The 16,694-nt window shown below is 40.7% G+C and overlaps 1 protein-coding gene across 1 annotated transcript in view; it reads right to left on the bottom strand.

Moving 5' to 3' along the window:
* CA8 (carbonic anhydrase 8) overlaps positions 1–11,279 on the bottom strand; it is a 158,223-nt gene extending 146,944 nt beyond the window's left edge. Inside the window, exon 1 of the mRNA XM_056522013.1 lies at positions 10,717–11,279. Coding sequence (XP_056377988.1) covers positions 10,717–10,786 — 70 coding nt within the window. The 5' untranslated portion in view covers positions 10,787–11,279. The remainder of the gene's footprint in view (positions 1–10,716) is intronic.
* Between the last annotated feature and the right edge of the window lie 5,415 nt (positions 11,280–16,694).

The raw sequence follows: 16,694 nt of genomic DNA on the forward strand, positions 1-16,694 counted from the left end.
TCGTGGGGAGTCCCAGCAGTCGGACACCCCATGATCAGACACTTTAAAGGATAAGGGATATATTTTTCTAAGCTGATAACCCCTATAAAGGGGTACTCCGCCCCGAGACATCTTATCCCCTATCCAAGGGAGAGGGGATAAGATGTCTGATCGTGGGGGTCCCGCCATTGGGAACCCCCGCGATCTCTCCTGCAGCACTCCAGTCAACCCTGATCAGTCTGTGCCTGATGACTGGCGATGCAGGGGCCAGAGGATTGTGACATCCCAGCTCCGCCCACTTGTGATGCCATGCCCCCTCCCATAGACTTACATTAAGGGGCAGGGTGGGGCGTGATGTCACGAGGGGGCAGGGCGTGATGTCACGATCCCCCTGGCCCTTGCATCGCCAGTCATCAGGCACAGAGTGAAGCTCTTTCTGTGCACAAGATGACAGGGGTGCTGCAGGAGAGATCATGGGGATTCCCAGCAGGGGTTCCAAGCAGCGGGACCCCCGCGATTAGACATCTTATCCCCTATCCTTTGGATAGGGGGTAAGATGTCTAGGGTCGGAGTACCCATTTAATGCTGTTTTCTTTTTTGTTAGTGTGCTGTAAGCTGGTAAAGAAAGTACAATAAGTAACTGACTGGGGCTACCGGCAATATTATGGGGCTATTGTCAGTACAATAAACCATAAAAGAGACATCTGATTTCCTTGTAGATCATCCTCAGATGGCAATTAACCATTCAGTAGAAAACTTCATTATTCATAAGATGCAGAGGGTGAAACAGACTATACCATATCTTCACTCGTCAGGGGTAAGCGTCAAAGTGCTGAATGTAGTGTGAGTTGGTGACAGCTGTTTTGCACTCGATTGTGCTTCTACAGACCTACTCACCTCTCCAATGTAAGATCTGAAGTTCTTCCCCCTGAGTGATGTGTGAGACAGGTGAGATATATAACACATTATAACAAAAAAAGAAGGAATGGTATGTTAAAAACATTATGTTACAAAAATTGCTGAAGTCAATTTTCTCGTTTAGACCGTGGGCTTGGGCTTTTGTTTTTAATATAAGGTACGCTTTATGTTGTAATAGTTTGCATTGTTTGTCTTGGCCATTATGTGAGAAATAGACCGAGGAACCTGAGAACAGAAGCATCTCCTCTGTGCTCCTTTCTGACATGTTCAATGAGTCTTTCCAGAATTTATGGACATTTTTTTTTCCTGAATCATGTGTGGAGAGTTGAGTAAGTGAGGGTGGGCTAGCACTCCTCTGTGCTCTCTCTTGTCTGATAGCACTCCTCTGTGCTCTCTCCTGTCTGAACGGACTCCACTGTGCTCTCTCCTGTCTGATACTTCTCCACTGTGCTCTCTCCTGTCTGATACTCCTCCTCTGTGCTCTCTCCTGTCTGATAGCACTCCTCTGTGCTCTCTCCTGTCTGATAGCACTCCTCTGTGCTCTCTCCTGTCTGATAGCACTCCTCTGTGCTCTCTCCTGTCTGATACTCCTCCTCTGTGCTCTCTCCTGTCTGATAGGACTCCTCTGTGTTCTCTCTTGTCTGATAGCACTCCTCTGTGCTCTCTCCTGTTTGATAGCACTCCTCTGTGCTCTATCCTGTCTGATAGGACTCCTCTGTGCCCTATCCTGTCTGATAGCACTCCTCTGTGCTCTCTCCTGTCTGATAGTACTCCTCTGTGCTTTCTCCTGTCTGATACTACTCCTCTGTGCTCTCTCCTGTCTGATAAGACTCATCTGTGCTCTCTCCTGTCTGATGGGACTCCTATGTGCTCTCTCCTGTCTGATAGGACTCCTCTGTACTCTATCCTGTCTGATACTACTCCTCTGTGCTCTCTCCTGTCTGATAGGACTCCTCTGTGCTCTCTCCTGTCTGATAGCACTCCTCTGTGCTCTCTCCTGTCTGAACAGACTCCACTGTGCTCTCTCCTGTCTGATACTTCTCCACTGTGCTCTCTCCTGTCTGATACTCCTCCTCTGTGCTCTCTCCTGTCTGATAGCACTCCTCTGTGCTCTCTCCTGTCTGATAGCACTCCTCTGTGCTCTCTCCTGTCTGATAGCACTCCTCTGTGCTCTCTCCTGTCTGACACTCCTCCTCTGTGCTCTCTCCTGTCTGATAGGACTCCTCTGTGTTCTCTCTTGTCTGATAGCACTCCTCTGTGCTCTCTCCTGTTTGATAGCACTCCTCTGTGCTCTATCCTGTCTGATAGGACTCCTCTGTGCTCTATCCTGTCTGATAGCACTCCTCTGTGCTCTCTCCTGTCTGATAGTACTCCTCTGTGCTTTCTCCTGTCTGATACTACTCCTCTGTGCTCTCTCCTGTCTGATAAGACTCATCTGTGCTCTCTCCTGTCTGATGGGACTCCTATGTGCTCTCTCCTGTCTGATAGGACTCCTCTGTACTCTATCCTGTCTGATACTACTCCTCTGTGCTCTCTCCTGTCTGATAGGACTCCTCTGTGTTCTCTCCTGTCTGATAGCACTCCTCTGTGCTCTCTCCTGTCTGACAGCACTCCTCTGTGCTCTCTCCTGTCTGATACTACTCCTCTGTGCTCTCTCCTGTCTGATAGGACTCCTCTGTGTTCTCTCCTGTCTGATACTACTCCTCTGTGCTCTCTCCTGTCTGATAATACTCCTCTGTGCCTCTCTTGTCTGATAGTACTCCTCTGTGTTCACTCCTGTCTGATAGTACTCCTCTGTGCCCTCTCCTGTCTGATAGTACTCCTCTGTGCTCTTTAGTGTCTGATAGTACTCCTCTGTGCTCTCCCCTGTCTGATAGGACTCCTCTGTGCTCCCCAGTGTCTGATAGGACTCCTTTGTGCTCTTTAGTGTCTGATAGTACACTTCTGTGCTCTTTTCTGTCTTATCAGACAGGAGAGAGCATGGAGGAGTGCTAGCCCACCTTCACTTACTGGACTTTCTCTATGCCTGTGCTTCAGCTTGGACAAAGCCATAATTTTATAAGCCATAATTTCTATAAAAAGGAAATACAATTTTCCTATGAAGTATATTTGAAAGGTTAATGTTTTTGCCAAGATGTACAACATATAAAAAGTTTTTTGTATCTGACAGTGCCCACTTAAATGTAAAAAAAAAAATAATTGGTGTGCACAATTCTCCTCTGTAGAAATGTTACATTAGGAGGAGAAAATGTCATTTTTTTCTGTATTTATTTGCTTTAAAACCATTTATGGGGGGGGAGTACTTCAGTACTGATGTGTGAGAGGCGAGTCTGTAAGAAGCACTATCAAGTGTGAAACAGCTGTCACCAATTCACACTGCATTCGGCACTTCGGCATCTCACCACTGACAAGTGAAGATATATTAAAGTCTCTGTCAATGTTTTATGAATAAAGAAGTTTTTTACTGAATGGTGAGTTGCCGCACATCCCTTCTTCATTGTGGAATTATAAGACTGTGTGTTCTAGCAGCAGAGCACCACCAAAAGTAGTTATTTGCTTTTTTTTTGTTTGCTAAATTTATGCTACAGAGTGAGACTGTTCACCGTACTGTTCTTTTTTTGTTTTCAGCTTCACAAATATGTCCAATACTTCTGGTCTACCAGAATGATTTTTGCTACTTAATATGTAAAATTTCCATATGATATATTTTTCATCATCGTCTATAGGGGTATCCAAGGTTACAAAAACATGCTTTTTGTCCAAAAACAGCACCACACCTGCCCTTGAGCTGTGTGTGGTATTACAGCTCCATTCACTTCAAAGAAACTGAGCTGCAAAATGAGCAGCCTGAAAGGAACCAAACAGATTGAAAACAAGCATAGTGCTGTTTCTGGAAGAAATAAGGTATGTTTTTCTAATCCTAGATAACCCCAAACCCAAGGTCAGAGTACAGACTATGTGATACAGTCCTAACCTTAGTATCTGAGGAAAGGGATTTAGGGGTCATTATTTAAGAAGACTTATGTCGTAGAGCAGCAGGAAATTCCAGCAGAATGCTTGGGTGTATAGGAAGAGGTATTAGCAGTAGAGAGGGCAGTGCGCTCATGGGTGTATAGGGAGAGGTATTAGCAGTAGAGTGGGAAGTACTCATGGGTGTATAGGAAGAGGTATTAGCAGTAGAAAGAGGGAAGTGCTAATGGGTGTATAGGGAGAGGTATTAGCAGTAGAGAGGGAAGTGCTCATGCCGCTGTACAGAACACTGGTGAGACCTCACTTTGAGTACTGTGCACAGTACTGGAGACCCTATCTCCAGCAGGATATAGATATTTTGAAGAGAGTTCAGAGAAGATCTACTAAACTAGTACATGGATTGCAGGATAAAACTTACCAGGAAAGATTAAAGGACCTTAACATGTATAGAAGAAAGACGAGACAGAGTGGGTATGATAGAAACTTTTATATACATAAAGGGAATCAACACGGTAAAGGAGGGAAATATATTTAAAAGATGAAAAACTACAAGAGGACATTGTTTTATATTAGAGGTGCAAAGATTTAAAAGTAATATGAGGAAGTATACTGAGAGAGTAGTGGATGTATGGGATAGCCTTCCTGCAGAAGTGGTATTAACAAATACAGTGAAGGAGTTTAAGCATGCATGGGATAGGCATAAGGCTATCCTTCATATAAGATAGGGACAATGACTATTGATAGTATTCAGGATATTGGGCAGACTAAATGGGCCAAATGGTTCTTACTGTATCTGTCAATACATTCTATGGTTCTATGGTTAGCCCCTGTAAATTTAGGCTCCTATCTGTAAAATTGCTAGGATGAATAATAGTTACATTTCACTTGCTGCTTGGTCCAATATATTTATGTAGGTATATTTCAGCTAATCTAGTCCAGGAAGCCAGTGTAACTAATGAAGCAAGGGCGTCTTGTTTTCTGTTCTCATTTTGGAGATTTGTTTTATTTTTTGTTGTAATGGAAACATAGGTCAGAATAACTATGTCTAAGCTCCACCTGACTTCAAGGCACAAGATGACTTGCACACTCGTCTAAAAATATTTCAAGAAGTGCGAAAATTATTATTGGTTCTCAGTTGCCCCTAACCCATATACTAAAAGCATGTGCTTTTACGAAAAAGGTTTTTGGGTTATTGTTAAGGAACATCTGAAAATGTAAAATTTTATGTAGCAAATGTAATTGTAATTGTGAACTAGTTTCAAACACAGCAGATGGTGCTGAGCCACACGGAATATTAAAAGAGGGGAAAGCCTATTAAAGATATGACTGAGTGATAAGGGTTTAGCACAATAATATTAACTGCTGGTGCTATGGTTTGATCCTGGGACTAAGTTCTTTTAATATGATCGTATACAGCTAGAAACATACAGTAGAAACATATAATGTGTCGGCAGATAAGAACCATTTGGCCCATGTAATCTGCCCAATACTCCGAATCCTATCAATAGTCCCTGGCCCTATCTTATATGAAGGATAGCCTTATGCGTATCCCATGCATGCTTAAACTCCTTCACTGTATTTGCAGTGACCACTTCTGCAGGAAGGCTATTCCATGCATCCACTACTCTCTCAGTAAAGTAATACTTCCTGATATTACTTTTAAACATTTGCCCCTCTAATTTAAAACTATGTCCTCTTGTGGTAGTTTTTCTTCTTTTAAAAATGCTCTTCTTTACTGTGTTGATTCCCTTTATGTATTTAAAAGTCTCTATCATATCCCTTCTGTCTCTTCTTTCTTCCAAGCTTTACATGTTAATGTCCTTTAACCTTTCCTGGAAAGTTTTATCCTGCAATCCATGTACTCTCTCTAGAGTATCTATATGCTTTTGGAGATACAGCCTCCAGTACTGCGCACAATACTCCAAGTGAGGTCTCACAGTGTTCTGTACAGCGGCATGAGCACTTCTCTCTTTCTACTGCTTATACCTCTCCCTATACATCCAAGCATTCTGCTAGCATTTCCTGCTGCTCTATTACATTGTCTTCCTACCTTTAAGTCTTCTGAAAAAAATTACTCCTAAATCCCTTTCCTCAGATTCTGAGGTCAGGACTGTGTCAAATATTCTATATTCTGCCCAAGGGTTTTTATGCCCCAGGTGCATTATCTTGCACATAAAATTTCAGTTGCCAGAGTTCTGACCATTCTTCTAGTTTGCCTAAATCCTTTTCCATTTGGTCCATCCCTCCAGAAACATCAACCCTGTTACATATCTTTGTGTCATCAGCAAAAAAACATACCTTACCATTGAGACCTTTTGTGATATCACTAATGAAAATATTAAACAATATTGGTCCCAGTACAGGTCCTTACTGGTAACAAGACCTTGCTCTGAATATACTCCATTGACTACAACACTCTGTTGTCTGTCACTCAGCCACTGCCTAATCCACTCAACAATATGGGAGTCCAAGCTCAATGACTGTAGTTTATTGATAAGTCTTCTATGTGGGACAGTGTCAAAAGCCTTATTAAATTCAGCCATCTATTGTTTTAATCAACCAGTCAAAAAAATCAATAAGATTTGTTTAACATGATCTCCCTAATGTAAACCCATGTTGTTTTTCATCTTGCAATCCATGGGATTTTAGATGTTCCACAAGCCTATCCTTTAGTAGGGTTTCCATTAATTTCCCCATAAATGATGTCAGACTTACTGGCCTATAGTTGCTTGATTCCTCTCTACTACCTTTCTTGTGAATGGGCATGACATTTGCTAATTTACAATCTTCTGGGATGACTCCTGTAGTGATTGGTTAAATAAATCTGTTAAGGGTTTTGCTAGCTCACCACTAAACTCTTTTAATATATATATTTTTTTGTATGCCATCAGGCCCCTGTGACTTATTTCTCTTCATTTTAGACAGCAAACATAGAACCTCTTCTTCTGTGAAGACACATGCATCAAACGATTCATTAGTCTTCCTCCCTAATTGAGGTCCTTTTCCTTCTTTTTCTTCTGTAAAAACGGAATAGAAGTATTCATTAAGGCAGTTGGCTAGCCCTTTATTCTCTTCTACATATCTTCCTTCCTTTGTTTTTGTTTAGTTATTCCTTGTTTTAAAGGGGCATTCCAGGAATTTTTTTATTTGACTATGCTACAGGGCCTGTAAAGTTAATGTAGTTCATAATATAGTGTTTGTACCTGTGTGTGACGGTTTTCTCACAATTCTTCTGTGATTTTCACCCCAATATTTATTTTTTACCAGCATACAAAATTACTGCTGTCTCGGCTTTTCCCAGCTTGCAATGCGGCTGAGACCTGACTCACTAGTCAGCTGATGACAGGGAGCCTGTCTGCTTCAATGGGTGGAGGGATCAATCACACCGATTGAAAACCACATTTATGTTTCAATGGGTGGGGTAGCTGATGTGTGGGAATGAGGAAAATGGAATTATGGGATTTGTAGGCAAACAAGAAAACTGAAAACAGGAAATATAAATTCACAAAAAGCTAGCCACAGTGTTATGGTAATCTCACAGCATAGCCATTTAGCCCAAGACAAGCGCAGATCCTTCTTAAGCATGTCCATTACTGTCTGCCAGGTACGTACTAAAATCACCTTATGCTGGATAACCCCTTTAATTTCCTTTTTTCATTTATATATCTGAAGAATGTCTTATCCCCTTTTTTCACAGACTGAGCTAGTTTTTCTTCTGCCTGCGCTTTAGAAGTTCTTATTACTTGCTTGGCCTCTTTCTGCCTAGTCTTGTAGATTTCCCTATCTTCATTGCTCTGGGTTGTTTTATAATTACTAAATGCTGGCATTTAGTTTTTTATGATTTTGGCCACTTCTGCTGGCCAAAATCATAAAAAAACAAAAAGCTAGGAAGCCACATGACTCCTCGGTAAACAAGTTGTATATTAAGTTTTGTTTTGAATTGAACATGTGTTCTCTTCCATGTAATGTAAATAAAGAAATATGTTAGTAAAGTACAATGAATTGTTGGATATCACTCTGCAGACAAGATATTTAAAAAATGTTATGAATTTTCGGTGATGGGGGGTTTGTATGTTTTTTCTTAAATTTTCATTTTACTATCTATATTTTGAAATAATCCATAAATCTTGCAGTTTTCATTCTAGCCACTAGGCCCAATACTGAGAGCCACTAGGCCCATCAACAGGAGTACAGAGAAAGGTGACATTAGTATATAGATAAGACACCATTCACAACAGATGATGCTCTCTTCCTGTAGAAAAACCCCTGCACAGGTTACAGAGCATGCCTAGCACTCCTATTCATGTCAATGGATCAGCTCCAGGCCAGTGTTTCTTTGTCCATGAGGCTTGCTAAAAAGCATATTTCTAACTGATATCATAATACAGCAGGCAAGATGGGTGCCCCCATGATACTGTACAAAAATAAACAACTAAATAAAAAGGTTACAATCAGAATATAGAAACAGAATTGAAAAAAAGAACATGTCTCAGTATTTGGCTATAGGCAGAAAAAAAATCTAGGTGCCACATTCACTTTAAAGGAGTTGTCTTTTCAGAAGCAAGCCTTTTACAATGCAGAGACCAATTTCGATCAGCTCCCTGCACCCCTTGGTAAATAGCAGATTTTGCAAAGTAAAGCCACAGTCAGGTGTTTCCATTGTGGTATTACACAGCAGCCACTCAGATAAATGACTGTTCTTGTAACACAGCGACAGTATGAGTCTGCCAAAGTGTGAGCCACTCTCATAAAATGGCCCTTTGATTTAATTTATAAAGGGGGTCCTCAGCTGAACACCCCCTCTATGACATCCATATGCCCTATGAAAACAGCTCCTTTAATCCATCCTAAAGTAATGTCCTAATACCTTGTGGTTTCCTTATGAATGTCAGATTACCATCTGATGAAGGAGCCGTGAACATTTGTTATTCGTTTATTTTTCCTTTCTAATTAGTCATTGAAACCCCCGCGGTAATGTCACATGATTGTGTATCACAAAGATTTACCTTCTTTTTACTTCTAAACAATAAAACGTTATTAAAAGAGAAAGTGGTGCAACAGGTTTTTAACTCCTTCCATGTCAAAGTAGTTAAATAGACAAAGCAAATATTTTGAATCTATTAAATACTTAAGTACAAAAGTCACACTAAATGCCTGGGATCACACATCCTGGTTGCAGTGCGGTGCTTCTGACATCCAAATTATTATTATGTTTTGTTTTTATGCCACAGAGATTAGCCTTAGCAGGTAAACCTATCCTACCTGTTGGATCCCATACAGAAAAAGCTTTAGGTACAAATGCTCCACAAAGCAACCACAAATGTTGATATACTGTTTTACAGATTATTTCAGTGATTCCAGATCAAGCAGAGCGAGTAGGTAAATGAGTTTCTTTCATACATTCGCCTTTAGATGTTGTAAATATTTAGTAGGGATTTTTGTATTTATCCATATGTATGCAGCAGCATTCCTTTAATCCAGAATCAATGGGACGGGACAGTATTTATTTTATTATATTCCCTGTTGGATTGCATCTTGTTTTTAGGAAAAAAAACACGACGTGGAAATGATCCCACACCAGTGCCACCATAGTAAATACATTAACTTATTGATCGGGGTATAGCATGGTGGTACTGGCTTTTAGGGCATGCCCCAGGTGTTTCAATAATTCACTGATAATAATACATTAACATGAGTTATTGCCCTATCCTATTATCCAATAACTCATGTTAATGTATTGTTATCAGTGAATTATACAAGCCAGTACCACCATGCTATACCCCGATCAATAAGTTAATGTATTTACTATGGTGGTTACGGTGTGAGATCATTTCCCCATCAAGTATATGTTTTTTTCCTAAAAACAAGATCCAATCCAACAGGGAATATAATAAAATAAATACTGTCCCATCCCATTGATTCTGGATCTAGACTGAATCTTTTTAGGTTAAAAAAAAGCCTTTCTACAACTTTTCTACTTATACATTTTGCAAACAGTAGTTTCAGTCATCCTAAATATGGACCAATTGGCATCATACTAGTGAACTCCCCCCCCCCCCAAAAAAACTGATATAATCCAGATTGGCTGACTATGACATACAAGATGGATCCAGTAGATCCAGCAAGATGGAGAAGTATAGGTCCTTCCATTACCATTATTTCTGACTTTACTCCTGACTCTTGCATCGACAACTGGAGAGGTGTTTTTCCAAAGAAACACGTTGTCTGAAACCAACCTAAAATTTTACACTGCGTGAAATTTACCAACGTATTTAAATTTATGCGTGCATTTTCGTCCATACAAAAATGTGCCCGTTTGGTTGCTACGTACAGAGGAAGATGAAAACGGAAAATAAAATACACCTGTGAAGTTAATGATGACTAGGAGTCAGATACAAATAGATGCATCACTGATATTAACACACGACTTCATCTGAATGGAGTTTGCAGAACTTTATGCACATGCTGCAGAAAAAAATCCCATTCAGATGTTTAGAATGTTTTTTTTTTCTTCTGCGTGTACACATACCCTAAACCGGTGGCAATACTTCCCATAAATCCAAAAAGTGAGGATAGAAAGAAATATCATATTCCCTTGAAAGTCATTATCACTATCAACGCAGTGTGTGACATAATCGTACGCGTTGAGCTATATTTTCTGTACGTTTATAATTCCGATCGTAGTAAGATATGTCTGCATACGTGATGTTACAAGCCGTGTTCCAGTACTGAGTAAATATTTCATCATCCTTGTGACTGGTGAGAAATCTTCAAGTTTTGAAGACTTCTTTGTGTATAGGAAAAGTTTAGAATTCATACACAGCATGATAAAGCGAAGGGAGAACTCACCTTCCACATAGCCCCATTCTTGTTTGTCTCGGTCTCCTTGCGAGTCGTCTATGTAGTGTCTGTCAGCCATCTCTGTCCTCTGGTTTGTCCTCAGCAGAACAAGACTTCAGTGTTGAGTGGGACATAAACAGATCATACTCAGGTCCTGTCTTCTCGCAGCCACACAGCCCTGTCACTTCTGCCTGCACAGCCAAGGGGAGGAGGCGAGTTTCCAATCACTGCAATTATGAGATAGATTCAGGGCTAGGACTTATACCAGGCAGTTTTAGGTAAATGACCGGAGGTGTCTTAGCTGTGGGTGGTGCCAGCACACGAGGAGCACAAGATAATGTGCAGAACTAGGGCAGGCTTTAAATCCACACAAACTGTCACTCTCTAAGGCAGTGCTTCCCAACCAGGGTGCCTCCAGCTGTTGCCAAACTACAACTCCCAGCATGCCCGGACAGCCAAAGGCTTTAAATCCACACAAACTGTCACTCTCTAAGGCAGTGCTTCCCAACCAGGGTGCCTCCAGCTGTTGCCAAACTACAACTCCCAGCATGCCCGGACAGCCAAAGGCTTTAAATCCACACAAACTGTCACTCTCTAAGGCAGTGCTTTCCAACCAGGGTGCCTCCAGCTGTTGCCAAACTACAACTCCCAGCATGCCCGGACAGCCAAAGGCTTTAAATCCACACAAACTGTCACTCTCTAAGGCAGTGTTTCCCAACCAGGGTGCCTCCAGCTGTTGTCAAACTACAACTTCGAGCAAGCCCGGACAGCCAAAGGCTTTAAATCCACACAAACTGTCACTCTCTAAGGCAGTGTTTCCTAACCAGGGTGCCTCCAGCTGTTGCCAAACTACAACTCCCAGCATGCCCGGACAGCCAAAGGCTTTAAATCCACACAAACTGTCACTCTCTAAGGCAGTGCTTCACAACCAGGGTGCCTCCAGCTGTTGACAAACTACAACTCCCAGCATGCCCGGACAGCCAAAGGCTTTAAATCCACACAAACTGTCACTCTCTAAGGCAGTGCTTCACAACCAGGGTGCCTCCAGCTGTTGCCAAACTACAACTCCCAGCATGCCCGGACAGCCAATGGCTGTCCGGGCATGCTGGGAGTTGTAGTTTGGCAACAGCTGGGGGCACCCTGGTTGGGAAACACTGCTCTAAGGAACAAGAGATTTTATCACTTTAGCTACAACGGTAGCAAGAGATGTGAGGTGGGGCTAGAACACTTTTTAATACACAGGAGTTGCTAGATACAAGGGGGGGACATTTATCATTGGTTGTACACCTTTTTTTCTTGTTTATTTTAGGCGCAAAATTTGGCGCAGTTTTCATGAATGCAGGTGTTTTGTGCTTTTGTTTTAGTGGAGCATTTCCTTATCAAGTGTACTGTTTGGGGGAACATTGAGCACTTTATGCAGTGTTTGTTTTAAGTCACCCCCCTTTTCCTTACAACACTTTATGCAGTGGACACAAAATTTGGGGGAGATTTTATCAAACCCTGTGCAGAGTAAAAGATGCCCAGTTGCCCATAGCAACCAATCAGCTCGCTTCTTTCAATTTGCAGAGACTTTGTTAAAAATGAAAGAAGCGATCTGATTGGTTGCTATGGGCAACTGGGCAAATTTTACTCTGCACAGATTTTGATAAATCTCCCCATTAAAGTTATTCTGTGCAGGGTTTGTTTTTGTTTTGTTTTTATTGTTTTTTTGCACACAACTTTTGCGCAAACCTTCACCACCTACTAGGACACGTACAAATGTGACAAATGCCAGAGTACATGCGAGTCCAAAATGTCTGCAAGCCTATGTAAAAATCATCAATATTGTAGAACCTTTATAGAACTAATCACATTTATAATACAGTATCTTTGTTAAAGGGGTACTCCGGTGGAAAACTTTTTTTTTTTTATCAACTGGTGCCAGAAAGTTAAACAGATTTGTAAATTACTTCTATTAAAAAATCTTAATCCTTCCAGTACTTATTAGCTGCTGAATACTACAGAAGTATTTTTTTTCTTTTTGGAACACTGACATCACAAGCACAGTGCTCTCTGCTGACATCTCTGTCCATTTTAAGAACTGTCCAGAGTAGGAGAAAATCCCCATAGCAAACATATGCTGCTCTGGACAGTTCCTAAAATGAACAGCAGATGTCAGCAGAGAGCACTGTGGTCCTGATGTCAGCAGAGAGCACTGTGTTCCAAAAAGAAAATAATTTCCTCTGTAGTATTCGGCAGCTAATAAGTACAGGAAGGATAAAGATTTTTTAATAGAAGTAATTTACAAATCTGTTTAACTTTCTGGCACCAGTTGATTTAAAAAAAAATAAAAAAAAAAGTTTTCCACCGGAGTACCCCTTTAAGATTTAGCTTCAGGATTAAAGATAAAGAGTGAAGATATGGCGATGGTTTCTTTTAATAAATTTGACTTTACGTGAGGTATACATTTCTTACAGATCATTGTATGCATCTATGTACAGTAATTAAAAAAAAAAAAGAAAAAGAAGAAAAAAAAAATAGCCAGCACAACAACCTGGTACACGGGTGCACGCTGCTGTCACAAAAAAATGGTATACAAAATAGAAGGTTGCAGCAGTGCTCAAAAAATGGAGGCTCCTGATTCACTTTTTGATCAAAACATGTCCCCCATCCACCATGTGGAGGTTGCCTCACTTCGGATTGGACCGTAACACACTTAGGATATAGTCACACTGTAGAATTTCCGCCTGGATTTCCGCATTGAAATCCGCATTAAAATTCAATGAGATTCTGCAGTCCTATTCACAAAGCAAAATGTTCGCTGTGGACTTTCCGCAGCTAAAATTCTGCATTCCGCAAAAATATAAGTCATGTCTTATATTTTTACGGCTGCGGAAGCTCATTGCATTAAATGGGGCTTTTCTCCACTAAATTCGGATTTGGTGCAAATTTCTTGAGGAATTCGAATGGATTCTGCACGAAATGCAACATTTCTGTTTAATATAGGCACTTTTTTTTATATGTACTGTGTATTCATGCACAAATTCTGCATATGATTGAAAGATTCAGAACTGTGGCCAAATTAATACAGCCGCAAAATTCATGCATCTATGCAGAATTTCTGCCATCTGAACATAGCCTCACTCTATTCACCTCTGCTGGGCATATAGGCCCACATTTAACATTGTCTTTTAGAGTGTTTTTTTTTTTTGTCTAAAAAAGGGGCAAAAAGGGAGCAAGCAGGTTTTTTTTGCGCCTTTTTTGCCCCTTTTTGTTTACACATTTCTGCTGATTTTGAGGGTGCGTTCACACGGGCATATTTGTCAGCGGATCCACAGCTGCGGATCCGCTGACAAAGGCCCCTAAAGTGCTGCCCTCTTTGTGCCTGCTAATAGCGGCAATCCGCCACTACCAGCAGACACACTGTGAAGTGCGAGTCGCAGTGTATCCGCACATCCCGCACATCGCGGCCCCTTCCCCGGCTCCCTGAGCTACACAGAGAGCGCCCGCGATGTGTGCGAGTACACTGCAGGGTAACTCGCACATCACAGTGTGTGTCTACTGGTAGCGGTGGATTGCCGCTATTAGCAGGCACAAAGAGGGCAGCACTTAGGGGCCTTTGTCAGCGGATCCGCAGCTGCGGATCCGCTGACAGATACGCCCTTGTGAACGCACCCTTAGTTGCAATCCACTGATTTTAGCTCTACACATGATATAGAAGGGTTTTTTATCAACTGCGCATTTTTGTGAAAAGGAGCAAAAAAGGCGCAAAGCCACTAAAAAGTCTCTAAAACTACACCAGTTCAAACTTTGCTTAGCTTTTTGGTGTATGAAGAGTGAAATTTCAGAAAATGTGACCTGTACAAAATTTATGTGACCATTTAATACATTTGGTGCTCCTACACATTACCAGCACACAAAAAGAAGGTGTAAAAAAAATGCTTCACTTACACTACAATGATAAATGTGAGCCATAGCCTCTGACTGGGTGACATGCCGGATCCACTATTAATTTAAAAACCTCCAGTGAAAAGGAAGTTTTTAAATTGATAGTGCTGTGCATCCATAAAGTAGTCCCCTCCCTGTTCACAGGAGATTTTTTAATTGATGGTGGATTCTGCATATCATCCAGTCAGAGGCTATATGCCCAGCAGAGGGGAATAGAGTGAAATTCTAAATAGATGCATGAATTTCGCGGCCGCATTCATTTGGCCGGAATTCCACATCTTTCTATCATATGTGGAATTTGCGCATGAATTCCGCATGAATACATAGTGCATGTCAAAAAAGTAGCTTGTTCATCTGTTCATCCATGAAGCCACTAACTTGACACGTATGTATATGGTGCTAACACCCTATATTATTAAAAAATTTGCTGCCATAGCTAGAATTTAGAATTTGGGACAACCTGATGACAGCTGCCATAGGGAGCATCACAAGTCAACGCTGATAAAATTTTCCATGTTTACTCAGTGCTCTTTATTTTTAGTTATTAGGGCGATCATTTAGCACATCCCAGAATTGGATTCAAAAATCTAGTTTTGTTGTGTACCTCATAAAATGTCCATGTGGCCTAACGTATGTGGGGAAGATACAGGAGATACAGGACTGGCTTTTTAAAACAAAAATTGTGAAATGAAGTTCTCCTATTACCCATTCCATTCTGCCTCAACAAGATGGGTCACAATAGCTCACCATTGTGATTCCAGGTAATGAAGTTGCAAATTCAATTTTTAGTACATTATTTTTGGGTAGCCATCTTGCCTAAACTTTATACTTTACAGAAAGCCTCATCTATGTATGTTGTGTGACCTGTGCAGAGGTCATTCTACAGGGAGGGGAGGCTTAGCTCTAAGCATCATTTGTTGTGAATGGTGTCTTATCTATATACTGCTGTCACCTTTCACTGTAATCCTGTCTGTGAGGATAAGGAGGAAGTTGATGAAAAGTGGTCTTTACGGAACAGGAATTGTCATGTTTGTTTCAGGCCTAGTGATCAGAATGAAAACTGCAAGATTTCAAGATTATTTTAAAATATAGACAGTGAAATGTAAAATTAGAAAAGCACCTAAAGAGAATCTTTAAAAAAATCTGTCAAACACAAAAGGGTGATTTAACCCCTTAAGGACCCGGGGTTTTTCTGTTTTTGCACTTTTGCTTTTACATCCTTACCTTTAAATAATTATAACTCTTTCAATTTTGCACCTAAAAATCCATATGATGGCTTATTTTTTGCACCACCAATTCTACTTTGTAAGGACATCAGTCATTTTACCCAAAAATCTACGGTGAAATGGAAAACAAATCATTGTGAAACAAAATTGAAGAAAAAACGCCATTTTGTAACTTTTGGGGGCTTTAATTTCTAAACAGTAAATTTTTTGTAAAAATAACACCTTATCTTTATTCTGTAGGTCCATACAATTAAAATGATACCCTGCTTATATAGTTTTGATTTTGTCGTATTTCTGACAAAAAACATAACTACATGCAGGAAAATTTATAGGTTTAAAATTGTCATCTTCTGACCCCTATAAAATTTTTATTTTTATGCGTATGGGGTGGTATGAGGGCTAATTTTTTGTGCCTTGATCTGACGTTTTTAGAGGTACCACTTTTGTATTGATCAGACTTATTGATCACATTTTTTTGCGCGTACGCCTTTGACCGTGCGGTTAAATTAATGATATATTTTTATAATTCGGACATTTCCGCATGCGGCGATACTAGTATAAGCATCCCCTTCTACATTAGGCAATAATAATACTCATAGTTATGTGCTTTATCTAAAAATGTGTGTGACTTAAGAGGACAAAGGCCTAAAGGAATCACAGCAGGGAAGCTCCCTAATGTGATAAATGTAACAAGATCTGAATGGTAAATAATGCACAACTACACTAGTAAATGGTGCCTGACCAAGACCGTATATAACATACCATTGAGACAGTCAAGGAAGCTTTTATAGGACTCATATTGGAATGGAGCTGAAATCAGGGTGTCCCATCCTT

This window comes from Hyla sarda, chromosome 5 (assembly GCF_029499605.1).
Source record: "Hyla sarda isolate aHylSar1 chromosome 5, aHylSar1.hap1, whole genome shotgun sequence".
NCBI classification, from domain to species: Eukaryota; Metazoa; Chordata; class Amphibia; order Anura; family Hylidae; genus Hyla; species Hyla sarda.